At 36.7% G+C, this 20,304-nt stretch overlaps 1 protein-coding gene across 2 annotated transcripts in view; it reads right to left on the minus strand.

The window, feature by feature from the left end:
* The window catches only part of plxna3 (plexin A3), a 350,688-nt gene that overhangs the window by 38,696 nt on the left and 291,688 nt on the right, over positions 1–20,304 (minus strand). For both annotated transcript variants that reach the window (XM_073909723.1, NM_001098489.1), the window contains 7 exon segments: positions 16,502–16,638; positions 14,735–14,902; positions 11,771–11,864; positions 11,295–11,534; positions 8,997–9,140; positions 3,306–3,540; positions 412–554 (listed from right to left, as the gene is read on the minus strand). In XM_073909723.1, coding sequence (XP_073765824.1) covers positions 412–554; positions 3,306–3,540; positions 8,997–9,140; positions 11,295–11,534; positions 11,771–11,864; positions 14,735–14,902; positions 16,502–16,638 — 1,161 coding nt within the window.

Consider the following 20,304-nt stretch of genomic DNA (forward strand, 5'->3'; position numbering starts at 1 on the left):
ATTGTTGCCTGAATGCATACTTGAAATAAAAAAAATAAAAAAAAGCTCTGCTGCGGTGAGATTTAATTGTTCTTTCCTGACTATTTTCAAAACATTTTTTGGTAAGGCACGTCTCTAGACGGCTATTCCACCAGGGCCTTGCAGGGCTGCTGATTTCATTCTGCCTGAGGTTTTAATTAAAAAGCATGCTGAAAGAGGGGCGTTCGCTCTGAAGCTCACTACTGAGACAGCAGTACCGTAGCTTCAGAGCTTAGGGGATCTTTTTAAAGCACATCTAGGGTTTTTTTTTGCTTTCCTTTTTTGGCAGAAGGATTAAAAGAAAACGGTCTATGAGTTGATGGCAACCTACTTATTGGCACTTGTGAGTGACAGACGCCACCTGGGCACAGAGAGTTTTAAAAGTTCCCTTACGTCCAGCTCCTTCAGAACCGGGTGCTCCTCGATGCCAGGGAACATCACTCTCATGGTGTAGGTACGATACTCCAGGAAAGGGATTTTCACACCGTCCATGTCATTCGTCAGCTCTTGGATGTCTGTCTGCAGCTCAGCGAATGCTTAGAAGAATAAAGAACAAAAAGAAAGCGCTCGTCAGACTGGAGAACACCTCACGCGCTTTGACAGACTAATACTAAAGGATATTTGATCCGATTTCGAGAACACATGGTTATTATGTTTCTTCTGAGATTTATGGACTTTATAACTAAGAATCGTTAATCTATTTTATAAAGTTGCAATAAGCTTAACAAGATTCAAATGTAATTTATTTCATCTGTAATGTAGTTGGTTGCTTTGCTTATGCTGATCAGACACTCATTTACTGTCTAATTGGGCAGTTTTAACATCCATCACAGAATCAAAGATTGAATTAAATTATACAGAACTGATTAAATAATGAATATTGAAGCAATTGTTCTCTGTAAATGAGCTTTAATGGCTGCTTAAGAATACTATTGTTGACAGCACTATTTAAAATAATCTTTTTGTAATCTTTAGATTGTTTTTAAAGCATATTACACTACCTGACAAAAGTCTTGTCGTCTATACAAGTTTTAGGAACAGCAAATAACAACTTGACTTCTAATTGATCATTTGGTATCAGAAGTGGTTTATATGAAATGCAAAGAATTAATATTGTGTATGACTCCCATGAGCTTGGAGGACTGCATCCATACATCTCTGCAATGACTCAAGTAACTTCGCAAGACTTCCAGAGTTCATCAAGATTCTTTGATTAATCTTCAATACCTCCTCCATCATCTTACCCCAGACATGCTCGATAATGTTCTTTTCTGATGACTGGGCTAGCCAATCCTAGAGCACCTTGATCTTCTTTGCTTACAGGAACTTTGATGTGGAGGCTGAAGTATGAGAAGGAGCGCTATCCTGCTGAAGAATTTGCCCTCTCCTGGTTTGTAATGTAATGGGCAGCACAAATGTCTTGATACCTCAGGCTGTGGATGTTGCCATCCACTCTGCAGATCTCTCGCACACCCCCATACTGAATGTAACTCCAAACCATGATTTTTCCTTCACCAAACTTGACTGATTTCTGTGAGAATCTTGGGTCCATGTGTGTTTCAATAGGTCTTCTGCGGTATCTGTGATGATTGGGATGCAGTTCATCTACCTTCTGCCACTTTTCCAAATGATCAACTAGAAGTCAAGTTATTATTTGTTGCTCTTACAACTGGGATCGACAACAAGACTTTTGTCAGGCAGTGTGTATTTTATGTTTGTCTCTCTGTGTGTTTTAATCACAGTTGAATCAACATAAATACTCTAAAATTACTCAGTCACTAGTGTCTAAGAAACATTTCGTATTATTATCATCAATGTTAAAAACAGTTGTGCTGTCTACAATCTTGGGAAAACCAGCACACATTTTCTTCTCAGGAGTCTTGTATGGATAGAAAGTTCAGAAGATTATCAGTAAGTGCAATGTTTTGTGCATCTAATCAATTTAGGCCCAATCCTAATTCTACATCTCAGCCCTTCCCCTCACTTTGTCACAATTCTCTTTAGCTTAAAGGCGTAGGGCTAAGGGGGAAGGGTAGAGTTGTTGCCTTCGAAAGGGGATTTTTCAGAACCACACTCAAAACCAAGGGGTAAGAAAATTTCCTAAAACACACCAGCCACGAGGACAGCATGACTGCACCCGGAAGTAAGGAAATCCACAAATTAGTTTTTTGTTGTTGTTATTTTTACAACAAACAAACACGTTTTAATATATTCATAACCACGTTCGTGTTTTACCGTCATGCGTTAAAATAAAAACCGATAAATTCCGCTATCTATAATCCCTAATAATAACTCTTGTATAGCAGTCCTACAACATTCTGACACTCGATAACACTGGAATAACCTGTCAGAAAACTCTATTGGCTGGGAATGAGCTTTTTACAGTGTCTGCTATAATCTTAATGTTGTTGTCGTGTGTTTACATAGATGAATATGGCGACAGTGTAAATGCACAGTACAGTTATGATCTTATTGCCACATTAGATCGTTATGATAACATGATATTGTTGCCTTCAGTGTTTTCCTGAAGATAAATACCAGAAAATAACACAACTGGGATAACTACAGCAGTCGCCATCGTTTGATCTGAAGCATGAATTGAAGCATGAGATCGCGATGACATATGATTATGTGTGCAAGTGCTGTAGTGCTGTCCCAACACCTAGGGTTAAATTGTAAAGCCCTTCCACTTTACACTCGGTTTTAAGGGCCAAGGGGAATTGGGATTGGGCCTTAATGTATTCCATGTAATGTAAATATGCAACCCCTTATATCACTTTAAAACTACAGATATGCATGCATCAGTTTCAGTCTCCATTTCTGCAACAGTATACCCAGTGACAAATGACAGAAATGACAAACATATCGCATAAACAGAAAAGTTGCATTCATTCCAGTATCTCGGAGCATTCTTTTAACAAATGCATAAATAACACCACATCATGTTCTGCCTGAGCTACAGATCCTTTTAGAGCCGTGAATAAAACCGGTATCAAAGGATGAGGACATTATGACGTCATGACCCAGTTCAATCCCTCGGCAAAGACTGCATCAAACTCTGCAAGAATCCAGGCTACTGCAGTTTGGAGAGCACATCTGACTCACTCATGTTCTCAAAACAACCCACGGGAGAAGATAAAACAACGCATCGCAGCTCCATTTGATTTATCCTACGGGTTAAAATCATTAGTAGCTAATTAAAGCGCACCACACACCTGTCAGAAACAGCCTGGCATGGGCCATATGTAGCGCAGATGCTGAACTACCCCCTCCCCAAAAAAACCTACCTTCCTTGCACTCCAGCGCAACCCGGGACTCCAGGTTGTCCATCTGCAGCTGCAGGCGTTTGAGTGTGCGGTCGGCGTCCCGCGTCTTGCGCTTGTAAGCGATGAGCACAGCGATGATGGCGATGAGGAGGACTCCTCCACCTGCTCCGATCCCGATGATGGCAGGCAACGTGAGAGTGCTGTCCGAATAAATGTGAAGCATTCCGGGGGAATATTCCAGACCGCCGACAAGAATCTACAAAAAGAGATAAGCAAACAATTAAAGTCCAAGAATAGGACTGAAAAAAGAGTTAATATTGTGTTTGATTCCCATGAGCTTGAAGGACTGCATCCATACATCTCTGCAATGACTCAAATATATTATTAATAAAGTGTGGAAGTGCTCTTGCAGGACTCCCAGAGTTCATCAAGATTCTTTGGATTCATCTTCAATGCCTCCTCTTTCATCTTACTCCAGACATGCTCAATAATGTTTATTTCTGGTGACTGGGCTGGCCATTCCCGGAGAGCATCCCTAACAAAGCTTTTTTCTCATAAATGTAAAAATATAAACTAAAATACTAATTTTTGTTCTATAGAGAGACAATTCTATCACAAAAAATATGTTATATTGATTTATAACTTCTGGACTTTACCTTCATAATGCTGCTAGCCACTGATTTGAAATATATAATTCAAAATTTCAGTTAAAAACGCTTAATGTTTACGAACATTCTACATTGCCAGATTATGAAAAATCACTTTTTAAAGGAGTTAAAACACAGTTGTGTGGCAACAGTATGTGAACATTACCAGCCTCTCATTTGAATATGAAATGGCAGCCACCAAAACCGCACAATTACCATCAAAGCCTAAAAGCGGAAGTGTCAAAATTATATATATATATAGAAACATATATATATATATATATAAACAATAAAATTGTTGCTCAATAATCTTTATTTCAGGTGACGGGGCTGGCCAATCCAGGAGAACATCCGTAACAAAACATTTTCCTCATAAATGCAAAAATATAAAATAAAATAAAAATTTTGTTCACAAAAAAATATGTTTATGTTGATTTATCCCTTCTATCTCTACCTTTAAAATTCTGCTAGCCACTGATTTGAATTCTATAAATCACAATTTCAGTTAAAAATGCTTTACTGTATGTTCACGAAAGGAAAGCAATTCTATGTTGCTGGATTATGGGAAAAATCAACAGAAAAATCAAATATGTTGGGTAAAACCTGCCTTTAAAGGGGACCCATTATGTAAGAATCACTTTTATAAGGGGTTAAAACACAATTGTGTGGCAACAGTGTGTGAATATAACGAGCCTCTCATTGTAATTTTGTAATCACACTTGATAAAAACAGTCTGAAAAAACACTTTGATTGACATTTTCCTTTTGTATGTCATCAGAGGGTGAAAGCCCCACCCATTAGCGACAATCTGATACTATGTTGACGCCCATATCTCTGCCCTCTTTTGAAAAGAGCACAATCTCATTTGAATTTAAAGCGACAGTCACTACAACGGCACAATTAGCATCAAAGCCTAAAAGTGGCAATTTTAAAAATTAAAAATATATGTATTTGTTGGGTTTTTGAGCTGAAACTTCACATACACCAGTGTTGCTCAAACTTTTTCTTATAAATGGCTACAAACCAAACTTGATTGAGAGCTGTGGGCCAAAGTTAAATATTCCAAACCATATTACACTAAATTTGCCATGGGTAATGTCCTCATTTATTTGCTAATATTTAAAAATAACTAGAAAACATTGCTTTAAACATGCCAATCATTGATCTAGTGTAATTTTTAACATTTTATAATGAACTTAATAGAGCAGAAACATAAATAATTCAATTTATAACACACTAGAGTTCAATGCAGAATACACTAATCGAACTGCTCCTGCCTTTGTCTTGATTTGCTCCACGTTGTCTTGTGCATGTCAACTGACTGTTTCCATTTTAAAAGTCTGAATACTTACAACATTTAATTAAAACATTAAAAATAAACTAAAGGGTACATTAAATAAGATCAAGTGATGATCTCTGTCAAAGGCAATCACCCCAACCAACTCCCCATCATACTCCCTCTCTTTTCAGATGGCATGGTGGGCCAAACTAAAGGTTACCATAGGCCCTCTTTTGCACTTCTGACATACACACTCAAGGACATCAAAGACTTACTTTAAACTTATAGAAAAGGGATAATGGGTCCTCTTTAAGACAGAACTAATAAATGTTTATGATGATACTCCGGTTCAAGAACTCAATTTGACATTGGTTCATTGCTGACACTGCTTTCTCAGAGCGTACAGTCGAGCCGGGCGATGAGTTGATCACGGACCCTTCAAATCTAACGACCCGCTGGCTTTAGAGGGCCATAATGAGGGCTTTTGATTGGCTGAGGGCACTCACACTGTTTCTTCTTGAATGAAATCAGCTCGCAATTAGAATTAGCGTAGAATTACACACTTGTTTGACACGCTCATGTTGCGTTTCTCCAACCGGTGGAGAGTGAACAATCGGCTCTCCGTCAGACAGCGCGACCACTAATCCACATCAAATGACTTCAGAAAGTCACTTTGGCACAGGTGTGAAGGCAATTAGGCAGAAATCAGCAGGTAATAGAGGTCTGGTTTGAGACGGGGTCCGACTGAGGCGTGGTACCAGGAACTCTGGCTTGCGATATTCACGGACCAATTAAACGCGGCATCCAGCCGTCTGTCCTAACGAGTTTCACCTTTCCGCGGCTGCTTGAGTCCTGCGTGGCTGCATGAATTATTGAGACTCGGTGATAGAGGGGAACAAAGTGAATCCTGGAGCGCTGTCGATATGTGTCAGGTCATTAGCTGAGTGAACTCTCAATCCCACCATGTCTCTCTCTCTCCATCTCCTTCATTCTTTATTTCCTTTTCTTATGAGTTTCTACACATAAGCTCGACTGAATAATCTGCTCTTTGATGCACGCAATCTTTGTTTTCCGCAGAGCTTGTGGTGATCAATCTAAACAGGAAGGTGCTGGATTAAATAAGGGACCATAACGAGCACGTTTACATAATATCGAAAGGTATGGATTAGGGTTTCGCTCATTCACACCACATAATTAGTCCTGGATTTTATTAGCATTGATTTGCTGTGATGCCATTGATCAGTTCTCTAAGTAATTAGTCTGATGGAGTTTGCATTGAGGTAATGGTATTGGCAAAACGTTAAGCAATTTAATAATTCAAAAGCAGATTCTCTGAAGACAATCTGAAGGATCCCTCGAGCAAAGGTCATGTCATGATATGATGTGTGCGCTAATGCACACTAATGCAGGTTTTCAGGAAATCGTATTTAAATAAATTGATTCAGAAGTGATTTTTTGATCGGCTATACAAGATGTACGAGTTGACAAACAAATGACTTTTTAACAATTGTTACTTGTTTAAATATAAAGGTAATACTTTAGTTTAAGTAAAAATTCACACTAATAACTAATAGCTATTATTAAGATGACTATTAAGATTTATTAGTAGTTACAAAATATGATATTATTCTACATTCCTATTCATACACATAGTACCCAACTACTATCTTAATAACTATCATTGCATAGTTCCTCCTGGACCAGGCCGTATCCTGAGCAGATGCTGTGGTGGTCATGGAAGAGTGGAGAGGATGAGACTATGTTAAACTGCTTTGATATAATCAACATTGTAAAAGCAGTATAGAAATAAAGATGAATTGAATGTTTTTTTTTTTTTGGTATTAGTATTAGTTTTGATGATAATGTAATGTAAATTTGTCCTTTTATTTGTAAGACAGAGGGAAGAATTTCCTTTAATGGGGATCTATGTAAACAATAAACAATCTTTTAATAAATAAAATATAAAATAATAATAAAATAGTCTTTGTACTTGCATTGTTATACTATTAAATTATAATACTAGCATTATACAGGGTGGGCCATTTATATGGGTACACCTTAATAAAATGGGAATGGTTGGTGATATTAACGTCCTGTTTGTGGCACATCAGTACATATGAGGGGGCAAACTTTTCAAGATGGGTGATAACCATGGTGGCCATTTTAAAGTCGGCCATCTTGGATCCAACTTTTTAATAGGAAGAAGGTCATTTGACACATTAAACTTATTGGGAATTTCACAAGAAAAACAATGGTGTGCTCTGTTTTAATGTTGCTTTATTCTTTCATGACTTATTTACAAGTTTCTCACCACTTATAAAATGTGTTGAATGTGCTGCCCATTGTGTTGGATTGTCAATGCAACCTTCTTCTCCATCTCTTCACACACTGCTAGCAACACCGCAGGAGAAATGCCAGCACAGGCTTCCAGTATCCATAGTTTCAGGTGCTGCACATCTTGTATCTTCACACCATAGAGAATTGCCTTCGGATGACCCCAGAGATAAAAGTCTAAGGGGGTCAGATCGGGAGACCTTGGGGGCCATTCAACTGTCCCATAACGACCAATCCACTTTTCAGGAAACTGTTCATCTAGGAATGCTCAGACCTGACACCCATAATGTGTTGGTCTACCATCTTGCTGGAAAAACTTGACGTGCCAGATTCAGTGCATTAAGAGGGAAACACATCATCATGTAGCAATTTCAAACATCCAGTGGCCTTAAGGTTTCCATTGATGAAGAATGGCCCCACTAACTTTGTTGTCTGAATTACATTAAAACCAAGCACACCATTGTTTTTCTTGTGAAATTCTCTATGAGTTTGATGTGTCAAATGACCCTTTTCCTATTGAAAAAAACAAAAGTTAGATCCAAGATGGCTGACTTCAAAATGGCCACCATGGTCACCACCCATCTTGAAAAGTTTGCCCCCGCACATATACTAATGTGCCACAATCAGGGCGTTAATATCACCAACCATTCCCATTTTATTAAGGTGTATCCACATAAATGGCCCACCCTGTATAATGAGTGGCATAAAATGACAGTAATACTGTTTATCACACACACTTTGGTGCAATATATCATACAACAAAAATCAGATATAGTGACAGGCCTAGATATATATTATTCGATTTGAGGTGTTACTCACGTCAGTACAATAAGCTACATGCGAAAGGTTAATACTTCGGTACAGGGTTTTGTCCAAATGACTAACACCAAGTATGAGCAATAATAACAGGGATGCTTTTTTTGAGCTGTAACCATTAATAACAGGCTTTATTATAAAAGCAAGGCTGAACGTGCTTCAAACTCTCCATCTAAGCATATGTCAGGGCTTCTTGAAGGTTATGAAGGACTCCTGTCTGCTGTTTGTAATAATTGTTTGAGCTGCCGGGTGAGCAGATAGCAAGATTATGTGGGAAATTGCTTGTATCAGCTCTCCCTATAATCCTAATAAGCACTTAATGTACGGCAAGCCACTTCCAGTTGACCTTTATGTTTTCCGTTTTAGCATTAAGCTAAAAAATGGCCATGCGGCAGTGGCTCATTACAAGATTGATTAAATAAGACACACAATGCGCGTTAGTCTATGCAAAGCAAACATTCAGCATTTTCGCAATCTTACGGCCATCCATTCATTTTTCTGCCACGTTTATTGGTTGATATTCAATAAACGGGAGTCGTAAATCCTCTGCCGCTGCATTGGGAGGTGAGTGTGTTTTTTGTGCCAGCTGGTTATTGATTAGCCGTTTGTAATGCATGATGGGAAAACGATGCTCACCATCACTCGCTGTTCTCCGGTCAGATCTGGCGAATCGCAGAGCAGCTGAGATTCAGAGACTGTTAGCAGGCAGGGCGTTTCTCCGATCGTCACGCTGTAATTCAGACGGATGTTCCCAGGCGCAGGAGGAATCAGGTTCTTGCCCTGTTGAAGAAATAAAGGCACCAAAAAGTGAAGTTGCAAAAGTGTATGGTATCATTTCTTGCATGATGAATTTCATGAAATAAAGTCAAACAATTATTAATTTTGTTTATATATCAGGGTTTCTGCAGGTTTAATCAAGTGAAATTTAAGACCATTATAAATTAAATTTTAGACTTTAAACAGGGCTAAACACTAAAGGTTATTTCTAATAGCCCTGTTGCTTTCCACAAAAAAACTCTAGTTGTAGACACTTTTTTTCAACATTATATATATATATATATATATATATATATATATATATATATATATATATATATATTTTTTTTTTTTTTTAACTGACAATTTTAACATTCCTGAAAGTTTATTTATTATTGAAACAATGACAGAAATAATCAAAAATATACATTTGTTGGCTTTTGGTCCAAATTGATTGAGTATAATGTATCATTTTGTGTGTTTCAAGTGATGTGTTTCTCTGTTATTATCATGAGTAATTGTTTTTAGTTTTCTTTAATTTGATTTAGAGAAATTGCTGTAAAAATGTTGAACAGCTATTGTAAATTGTACCTCTTTGCAATAAAAAAAAACATAAATATTAAAAAGAAAAGGTTTTCTTGAGATGGATTGTTGGTGAATGGATGGATGTCTGCCCAATTGGGAAGCTTTACTTGGACAGAGGAAAAATAAGACCTGTTTAAAATTATTTAAAGTATTTCAGTGAATTTAGGATTTTATAAGGCCTAAAGTTTAAAAATTTAAGACTTTTCAAGTCTCTGAGGGGACCCTGAAATATGTACGTTTTGTACTATGAGTTTAAACACATTTAATGTAAATTAAACACCAACTGTTCAACATTTACAAGTTTGTTTTTCACATTTAGTATGTTTGAACAGTCCAAATATACATATAAATTTATATATATATATATATATATATATATATATATATATATATATATATATATATATATATATATATATATATATATATATATATAATAACAATATATAAAACTTAAACAACTGAAACAACACGAGAATGATGATGATAATAATTAATAATAACAATAAACTAATTTTATCAAACTATAAAAATTGGGCTTAAAAAGCATTATTTAAAAAATAGAACTTAATAATAATAATTAATAATATTATTTTGCTTGCATTATTCCATTCATTCACAAAAGAAATGTATATAGATTTGCAACAACAACAACAACAACAACAACAACACAATAATAATAATAATAATAATAAAATCACTGTATTAAGACATGGTGTACTATACAGTATGTTAGTTTAGCTTTATTAACAAAAAAGAACTGAATAATATGAAATAATACCAACATCAACAAGTCAATTAATATTAATAATAATAATAGGTGTGACGTGGTGGCACCGTGAGTAGCACAATCGCCTCACAGCAAGAAGGTCGCTGGTTTGAGCCTCGGCTGGGTCAGTTGGCATTTCTGTATGGAGTTTGCATGTTCTCCCTGTGTTCACGTGGGTTTCCTCCACAAATCCAAAGACATGCGGTACTGGTAAATTGGGTAAGCTAAATTGGCTGTAGTGTATGTGTGGTTGAGTGTGTATGGGTGTTTTTCCAGTGATGAGTTTCAGCCAGAAGGGCATTCACTGCGCAAAACGTGCTGGATAAAATGCCGGATAAATCTGTTGTGGTGACCCATGATTAATAAAGGGACTAAGCCGAAAATAAAATAAATCAATAAATGAATGAATAATAATAATAATAATAATAATAATAATAATAATAATAATAATAATAATAATACAACCATTGTATCCAGGCATGTTGTATTATACATATATTTTTAGCATGGAAATTATTTAAAATATAAATAAAAATAAATAAAATAATTTAATGATAAAATTAAGAATGAAAAAATTAAAAACATTATAATTTTTCCTTGTATTACGCAAAAATAGAGAGGCATGTAGTATTATATGAGTTCACTTTCCATTATTTATTCATTCCTTGGAAGATACCATATTATTATTCTAATTATTTATATTATTCTCATCATTTTTTGTGATTTTATAAAGAGAAAGTAGAAGCACATTAAATTCAGCCAAATGGAAAATGGGTAAAACGTCAATTAGGGATGATGATGATTGATTATGCCAAAAGTCTTGCCTTCAGGATGATGGGTGATCCTGGTTTGACCTCCAGAATCCCGGCATTCCCAAGAGGTTCAAAGGTCGGGTTGGGATAGTAAGTGAACGGAGTCCCGTTGAGGATGAGGAGGGCAGAGACGTGATCCAGGATGAAGCCGAACTCGTCCGGGTGAACGCCGCTTTCTGGAGCCTCACGTTTAGTGTAGATGATGCCCGGAGCCAAGCACGTCATCACAGAGTCATTGACCAGACTACAGATCTGCAGAAGAACATTCACATCAGGTGCAAAGAGACTGACGTTCATTGACCAATCAGATGGTCCATTTTATACAAGAAAATGTACCAATTGAAATTAGTGTTGGGCCCCTTATAGTAGCATTGGGGGCTCCAAAAGTGTGTGGGTCCTTAGAATCATCCTAACTGGCGCCCCTGTTAGTGCATCATCATTTAGAAGCAGCATGAGTGATGTAAACAACAGGCTGGTCAGAAACTCACGTTTGTGGTCTCCACTCCTCCATATTTGGCTCTGACTTTGGGCTCCTGAATGGTGAGCAGGTTGGTTCCTGTGACCGTGAGGCTTGTGCTGCCGCTGTCAGAACAAACAAATAACATCTCAGTTACACGGCAGACCTCAAACTGTGCGTGCATGACTGTGGCTCAGCTCCAGGTCAGAATTTAGGCTCTAGTAAAGAGGGAGTGGGAAAATTATGTCTTTCTTAATGCGTTCTATGATCTGCACTTTACGCAAAATTCTAAATATTACTAATTGGAACTAAGAAAAAAGCTCTGAAGCCAACAAATATTCAAAACAAATAAATTTTACAAAAAAAAATTCAATAAAAATTATACTTGCATGTAATTAGCCCTTTCAGTTTTGAAATATTTTGATTATTTTATTAAATCATCTCATTTATTTTGACGATATAATATTTGTTTAACGTATTTATAACTGAAATGAAGAAAAAAAGCAATGCAGTTTGTATTTAATATTGATTATAGATGTTAAAAATAAAATATAGGAACAAAAAAAAAAAAGAAATTAAAAACCAAAGGAGACATGTTCTTATACATAATTAACAATTGTATAATATTCACAATGTCTAGTTGTTATTCAAACATCTAACTCTAACTTTTCTGATAAATATTTGAGATGATTTGGATTGAATCAGAGCCACAGTGTGTGTTTGTACAGGTATATGTGGTTTACAGGGACACAAAGGTTGCATTTACACTGCAGATCTTGATGGTCAATTCCGATTTTGTGACTGTATCCGATTTTTTTATGATCTGCTTACATCATCTTTTAAAAGTGACTCGTATACGATCGTCTGCATTTACAAAGCACACGGCAAAAACAGAATGAATAGGAAAAAAAAGGGTGCTGACTAAAAGCTGATAATAAGAGCGCTCTTTCCTCTATTCCTGTATGTAATCTGTTTGCAGCTTTTGACGAGATGTCTTATTATAGTTTATGACAGAAAGGTTCTCATTTGTCCATCTTCTTTTGATATATAGGCTTTTTTTTTTTAAACTTTTAGGCATCTTAATGTAATGTCCATGGCGGGATTTATGCACATAATGTATGCACAAGTTTTTTATTAGTTTATATTGGTTACGTGGCGGACATTGTGCTCTCTCGCTCTCATTAAAATGCTTGAACACCTGTGCTATATGACAATATAAAAGCTGTTTAAGTCCTCGTGTATGAGATTTAAGGTTTGGGACTCTGCTGAAGTCTGTTCAGAATTGGAGGTGTCAGACTTGACGTCATTCGCTATGGTTTTTAATAGCGCGCGACTCGCATTGACAGGTGAAAATCCGATCTACCTGCTTACACTGCAGACATGAGAACACAGATCCGATTCATATCGGATAAATTTCCACATATGAACAAGGCCTGTATCTGATTAGAGTAAATCGGAATCCATGTGATTTGTTCCTGCTTACACGTACATGGGCCTTGTCCGATCTGTGCCACATAGGAGAAAAAAAAATCAGAATTGAGTCACTTGAACAGTGCAGTGTAAATGCGGCCAAAGTTGTAAAATCATGAGTAAGACTTAGGCCCCGTTTACACTAGTGCGTTTTAGTTTTAAAACGGCGTTTTAGAATGAAAACGACCCGCGTCCACACTCGCGTTTTGCCCAGCGTTTCTGAACTGCTCTCCGTTCACACCAAAACACTGAAAACGCACATCAAGTGACCACACACACACTATTTGGCAAAGCTGCAGCTTATCTACCCAGATGAGAGCTCTGCTTGTCGGACTTCTCATTAAGCATCTCCCGCTGGATCTAATCTCACTATATTTGCTGAACGTGATATTTCATTTATGTTGTTGTCTTTATCTAACGACATGTTCCCTGACTTTGGTCATTGGAATCTATAACTTGTTCTCAGGTAACGTGTTTTGGCTGAGCGCAAAGATAAGTTAATGATTAATGTAAGTACATTCTGTATATTGACTGATCACTTGCCTTTAATTCCTATAATGTATAAACTTATTGTATGTTATATTTTTATAATGGCCATTATCGGTTATTAAAACTGATATTCAGCAAATCAGAGGGTATGTTTCGTATTTTCACTGAAATTGAAAGGAGGCAGTTGTTATCGGCTCCGTTTTGTTATAAATATCCACACAGTGAAGTTGACGCTCATATATGCAGCACGACGCCTTAGCATTTCTGCTGCCTGTTTAGTTGTTAATATTAAAATGAAAATAGGCAGTTCCTTATATCATGTTTACATTTTATTGTTGAGAAAGTGAAACAACGTAGCCAGGACGATGTGAATGAAGTTATAAAGTACACTGTTCTCTTTGAAGATTGACGCGTGTCCTCGGTATAGTCTGCTTTTCCATATCAAACTGAAAAGAAGAGACTGCAGCCTTGATCAAACTTGCGAAGTCTGAACTTACACGGAGAAGAAGCAGGACTGAACTGTGTGTGTTAGGCTACTTAATATTGAGGAAAAGCCCCAATCAGAGAGGCGAATGTCTGCAGCCCCGCCTCCGTTTTCAGATGTCTCCGTTTTCCATCATCCATACTGAGACGGAGCAGCAGCGTTTCAGAATGAAAACGGCCTCTCCAGCGTTTTCGAAACGCTACGTTTTCGGCGCTCGAGAACTCCGGCGTAGTGTGGACGGATGGCGTAACCGTAGCAAAACTTGTTTTCAAACTAAAATGAATTAGTGTAAACGGGGCCTTAGTTGATCTCTAATAAGGTGGTTTACAGGGTCAAACACCTCAGGTCTTTGTAATTCAGAACGATTCAAAATAGTACTTAAAGAGGACTTTTGAAATTCAAATTTTGCCACAGGGTTTCTGCAAGGGTTGGGTTCAGGGGTAGGGCTATGTAATAAGAGTTTTTTTACAGCATAAAATAGATTACGCCTATGAAGTGTCCTTGTAAACCATGTATACATGCATGTGTGTGCGTGAGGTGCTGTTGATGTACTTGATGATGCTCCAGTTGGGCTCGATGGTGGAGATATTTGGGTCTTCAGTGTAGATGTAGCGGGTGTCGCTGGTGATCTCTGCTTTATCAATAAACAGCTTCACAGATGAAGGTCCAGATCCTGAAGCTGATGGAGGCGTCACACACACAATCTCACGCACCGTCCTCCTGCAACAAACAGAGGTCAACCACACATAAACAAAGATATTTGAAGCCTTCAGAATATATAATAACAACACTGCATGTACAGCTTCATCAATCAATCTATCTATCTATCTATCTATCTATCTATCTATCTATCTATCTATCTATCTATCTATCTATCTATCTATCTATCTATCTATCTATCCTCACTGGCCACTTTATTAGGTACACCCGTTTGCTCCTCGTTAACGCCAATTTCTAATCAGGCAATCATATGGCAGCAACTCAATGCATTTAGTCATGCAGACATGATCAAGATGATCTGCTGCAGTTCAAATCGAGCACGTGGCATGGTTGTTAGTGCCAGACGGGCTAGTCTGAGTATTTCAGAAACTGCTGATCGACTGGGATTTTCACGCACAACCATCTCTAGGGTTTACAGAGAATGGTCCGGAAAAAAAAAATCCAGTGAGCGGCAGTTCAAAGCGGCAAATGCCTTGTCGATGCCAGAGGTCAGAGGAGAATGGTTAGACTGGTTCCAGCTGATAGAAAGACAACAGTGACACAAATAACCACTCGTTACAACCGAGGTCTGCAGAGGAGCATCTCTGAACACACAACACATCTAACCTTGAGGCGGATGAGCTACAGCAGCAGAAGATCACACCGGGTGCCACTCCTGTCAGCTAAGAACAGGAAACTGAGGCTACAATTCGCACAGGCTCACAAAAATTGGACAATTGAAGATTGGAAAAACATTGCCTGGCCTGATGAGTCTCGATTTCTGGGACATTCAGATAATAGAGTCATAATTTGGTGTCAACAACATGAAAGAATGGATCCATCCTGTCTTGTATCAACGGTTCAGGCTGATGGTGGTGTAATGATGTGGGGGTATTTTCTTGGCACACTTTGTGTCAATGCCACAGACTACCTGAGTATTGTATTTATATATCTATAATATATATATATATATATATATATATATATATATATATATATATATATATATATATATATATATATATATATATTTTTTTTTTTTTTACAATTTGATTTTAATTTTTAACTTTAATTTATTTTATCTCTTCAATTTTCCTTTTTTACAATAATTTAAACTTTCTATTAAAATGTTTTCTTACAGGCTAACACGTTAAGTTTAACTCTGTGTGTGTGTGTGTGTGTGTGTGTGTGTGTGTGTGTGTGTGTATATAACATTTTATTTTAATTTGTACTTTCATTTATTCTTTGTCTTTAATTAAAACAAATAAATAATTTCTATTATGTAAAGTTTTTCTTTTTCCACCAGCAAGTCTTCTTTACAGGCCTAGTTGTGGCCTAGAAAAAACGGCTGGTCTTCTCATCCAGGATCTGACATCATCATACAATTTTTATCATGTAAGCAGATGTTCCTCCAGTATAATCGCCGCGCAGCTCGCTAACAATCACAACCAGCAATGCATCATGTTTCTTGGCACGCATTTGAGGCCGTTCCATGTGCTCCTGTGATTTCATGTGGAAACGACACATTTCACTTCCTCCAAACTCAAAGTGTATCCCGCACAGATGTCGAGGGACGTAGATGTGAACATCCGGTTAAGAGCTGAAGGGAAAACTGCTCACCTGACGAACAGACACTCCTCCTGGGCCAAAAACACGGTCACAGCGCTGCCGGCGTCCAGATGTCGGCCTGAGATGGTCAGCCTCGTCCCGCCGGACACCGGGCCTTTCTCAGGGCGCACTCGACTGAAGCTCGGCATCTATAGGGACGAGAGGAACCAACAGATGGAGACGTTCAACGCACAAGCAATCATTCTGCTGCTACATGAGGAGAAATCACACTCGGTTTCATAATTACACTGCATAGTACACTGTAAAAAATGCTGGGTTCGACACAATCCTTTCATGTTGTCCATATGCAAATCAATAGAGTTAACAATGTATTAAGCTGATTGAACATGAAAAAATTAAGCTGTCCCCCCCAAAAACCCTCAATAATTATGTTGTTTCAAATCCCTTTAAATAAGTAGTTTGAACAAGCAGCAAACATATTTTTGAGTCTAGAGTAAAAGGTAAATAAACAAATAAACAAAACACACAAACAAGCTATGTTTAGACAATAATTGTGCTGTCATTAAATGAAATATGTTTATTTTTAAATATTCATCAAAATATTTTTCAATAGCATATTTTTGGCAAAAGTGGAATCTTTATTTAAAGTATTTAAACAAAATAATAATATCTTTTAATGCAACTTAAAATAGCTTAACTGTGTTTCAACGCAATTGTTTAAAGAATTTGTAGTTATAAATGATTAGAATATTACCCTATTTTTTTTTTTTATCAATGCATTTTTCTGGCTAAAATAAATAACACAATGAAAAAAAAGTTTTCATTAATAAAAATGAATACAGTTTAGAAAGTTGAGGCCAGTTGAAGCCAGCTTCCAGCCTCCACTGCTGAGACTGCAGCTCTGCACAAGACTTTTGGTCAGTGGAGAAATTAAAATGGTCGAGCCGAACTTAGTCTGGTTCTCTCAAGGTTTTTTTTCTTGACTCTCCTATTGGTGAAGTTTTTTTTTCCCTCTCCGCTGTCGCCACTGGCTTGCATGGTTCAGGATCTGAAAAGCTACTCATCGATGAATTTGCTCTTCAGTGTTTGGACTCTCAATAATGACTTCAAACCACACTGAACTGAACTAAACTGAACTGAACTTAAACACTAAAAACTGAACTACACTGATCCAGTTACTATGACAATTTATGTGAAGCTGCTTTGACACAATATACATTGTAAAAGTGCTATACAAATAAAGCTGAATTGAATTGAAACATATTTCAAACCTCTAATTCGGAAGTGATTAAATATCAAAATATTTATCAAACCATAAATTAAATTAATATAAACTTTATTAGATAAATGCCTTGAGATTTCCGAATACCAATAAGTTACATTTTGATAATAATTGTGGAGCCATTAAATGTAATATACTTATTTTGAAGTATTCATCAAAATAATTTTGATGCAGATTTTTGGCAAAACTAGAATCGTTATTTTAAGTAAAAAAAAAAAAATAATAATTATATATATATATATATATATATATATATATATATATATATATATATATATATATATATATATATATATATATATATATATACAAACATATATATTTCTATATACATATATATAATTATTTTTTATATCCACGCATTCACCTTGTGCACACACTGCACAGCAAAGGAGCGTGGCCAGAGGCACTGTAATGGTAAACCAGAGAAAGCTTAAAGGCTGTCTAAATGCTGCTATTTCCACAGAGCTTCTTCTGTCTTTGTATTTGGGCTTCCAAAGGACACGACACAAAGACAGAAGTGCTTACAGTTTAATTTTAATTATGTTCAGAATAAAATTAAAAATGCATATAGCTCTAGCATTTGACAAAGGAGAACTTCCAGAATCTCTCCCAGTTCAGTGCAGTATTTGGTAAAACTCCTTCAACAAACGAAGCTTTGGATTGTGAGCCACAACCTGTAAGTATTTCTATTTGTTAAAATTGATCATCTAGAGGAACAGTTTCTAGCGTTAACGGTATGCTGTAGCAAGAATGTAAACAAAAGGAAATGCTGTTTGGCACCGTTAACAATTTAGCTACAAATACATATTTATCAGTCAAATTGATGTAAACAGCAACAATCTTCAGCAGCGCAGGCAGTGTGTCTCTCTATGTGGCCGCTTTCCGTGCATTCTACATCTTAAATTACAAACTCGCAAAAAATATGAGAACGTTTTATATTACTTACACATGCTTATTCCGAATATATGTGAAAGACACTTAGATTTTATTTTAGAGAGCAGGCGTGAGCTGTGTGGTCTTCATTTCTGTCTCATTCAGGCAGCTAACGTTGCTAACAGCTGCTCTGAGCCTCTAACCGGACTGTTTTCACAGAACAAAAGCGTGCACATGTAGGGAAGTGACGTGGAGCCAATCTGCGAATCACAGCACATTATGCTAAGACCGATCAGAGCCTCTTTGAGGGCGGGCATTTCAAAGGAAATAGGAAATATGACAGTGTTTTCATGTTAGCTGAGTAGCTGTATATAATCAAAATAAGATATATAAAAAAAATTACGTGAATTTCTACAAGTGAAGCATGAGCACACATTGCTTTGCATCTAATAAACATAACCATGTCTTAAAAATAAACTGTGGATCAGCCCTTTAAAAACATAATCACAGGGGGGTGAATACTTTTGATATATTTAAAATCATATAAAATATAGACTGCTGGTTGTGCAAACTCTAGAGGGAGGAGAGGAACAGATGGACAGACTCAGACCCTCCTGTTTTCCTCATTCTGCTTCTCCACGCAGAGATTACACTCATCACACTAATAGAAATGTCCTGCATGCTCTTGCCGTCCGCGGGGCTCGTTTGTTTGGGCGCAGGGCCTGTCAGGCGCCGTCCTCTCTCTCTAATTAGTTGCATACCTGTGTAATTGCTCGGAGTGCGTGTTTTCATTTGCTTTACCCTTCTGCACGACTGAAGCCGCCTGGACGCTATCGATTAAATGCTGAGGGAATCCAGGCAGGGTCATCCATTTTTATACGTGTGTGAGTGTGTGTGTGTAGCTCCTGGGCTCTGGATAATAGACTAATGCTCTATTCCTGCTGGGCTGCACTTAAAACTCAGCGGGAAGAGAAGAAGGCGATGGTGATTGTGTAGTTTTTTTTTTACACCTGCTTTCCCTCAATTACAGGATCACATGAGAGCCATCCTGATTGGCTGTCGGGATGCAAAAGTAGGAAACCTGACGATTGATTGGCTTCTGGTGTGAAATCCGATCGGCTGAGTCTCAGAAGATGGATATGTATTGATTAGCTAAGCGTAAATCACAGTAAACAAAACGTTAGCGGCGATAAGGGAATCAATGTGAAAAGAATGATTAATATATAAAGGATTTGTAGAAAATCGACTTTATGAGGAGTAAGAGGACAGTTTGTGCATGAAGATGCCTGGAAACTGCTTGAAGGAGTATATTGAAATTTAAAGAAAAATTTAATTGAGTTGAAATAATCAGAGTGTGTTTAATAATGTTACAATACTTATGCTTATTTGGCAGGAAATTGATTTTTTAATAAACAAATGAATTAATAAATAAACATTTACATACATTTTTATGTATACATTTTATAACTTTTTACTTTATTTAACAAAGACAGCTCTTGAGTCAGTATGTTCAAAAATATGAAACTGAAAAATATGAAATATGAAAAAATATGAAAAGTGAAATATATTGAAAGTTAACATTGTCTTTTTTCATTCTTTTAAAACCTTATATGTTTTAAAATAATTTTTATATGTTTTTTAATCATTTATACTTTGTTGTTTTTATTTTCTTTTACTTGTTTCTTTTATTCCTGTT

This window comes from Danio rerio, chromosome 8, assembly GCF_049306965.1.
Source record: "Danio rerio strain Tuebingen ecotype United States chromosome 8, GRCz12tu, whole genome shotgun sequence".
NCBI lineage: Eukaryota > Metazoa > Chordata > Actinopteri > Cypriniformes > Danionidae > Danio > Danio rerio.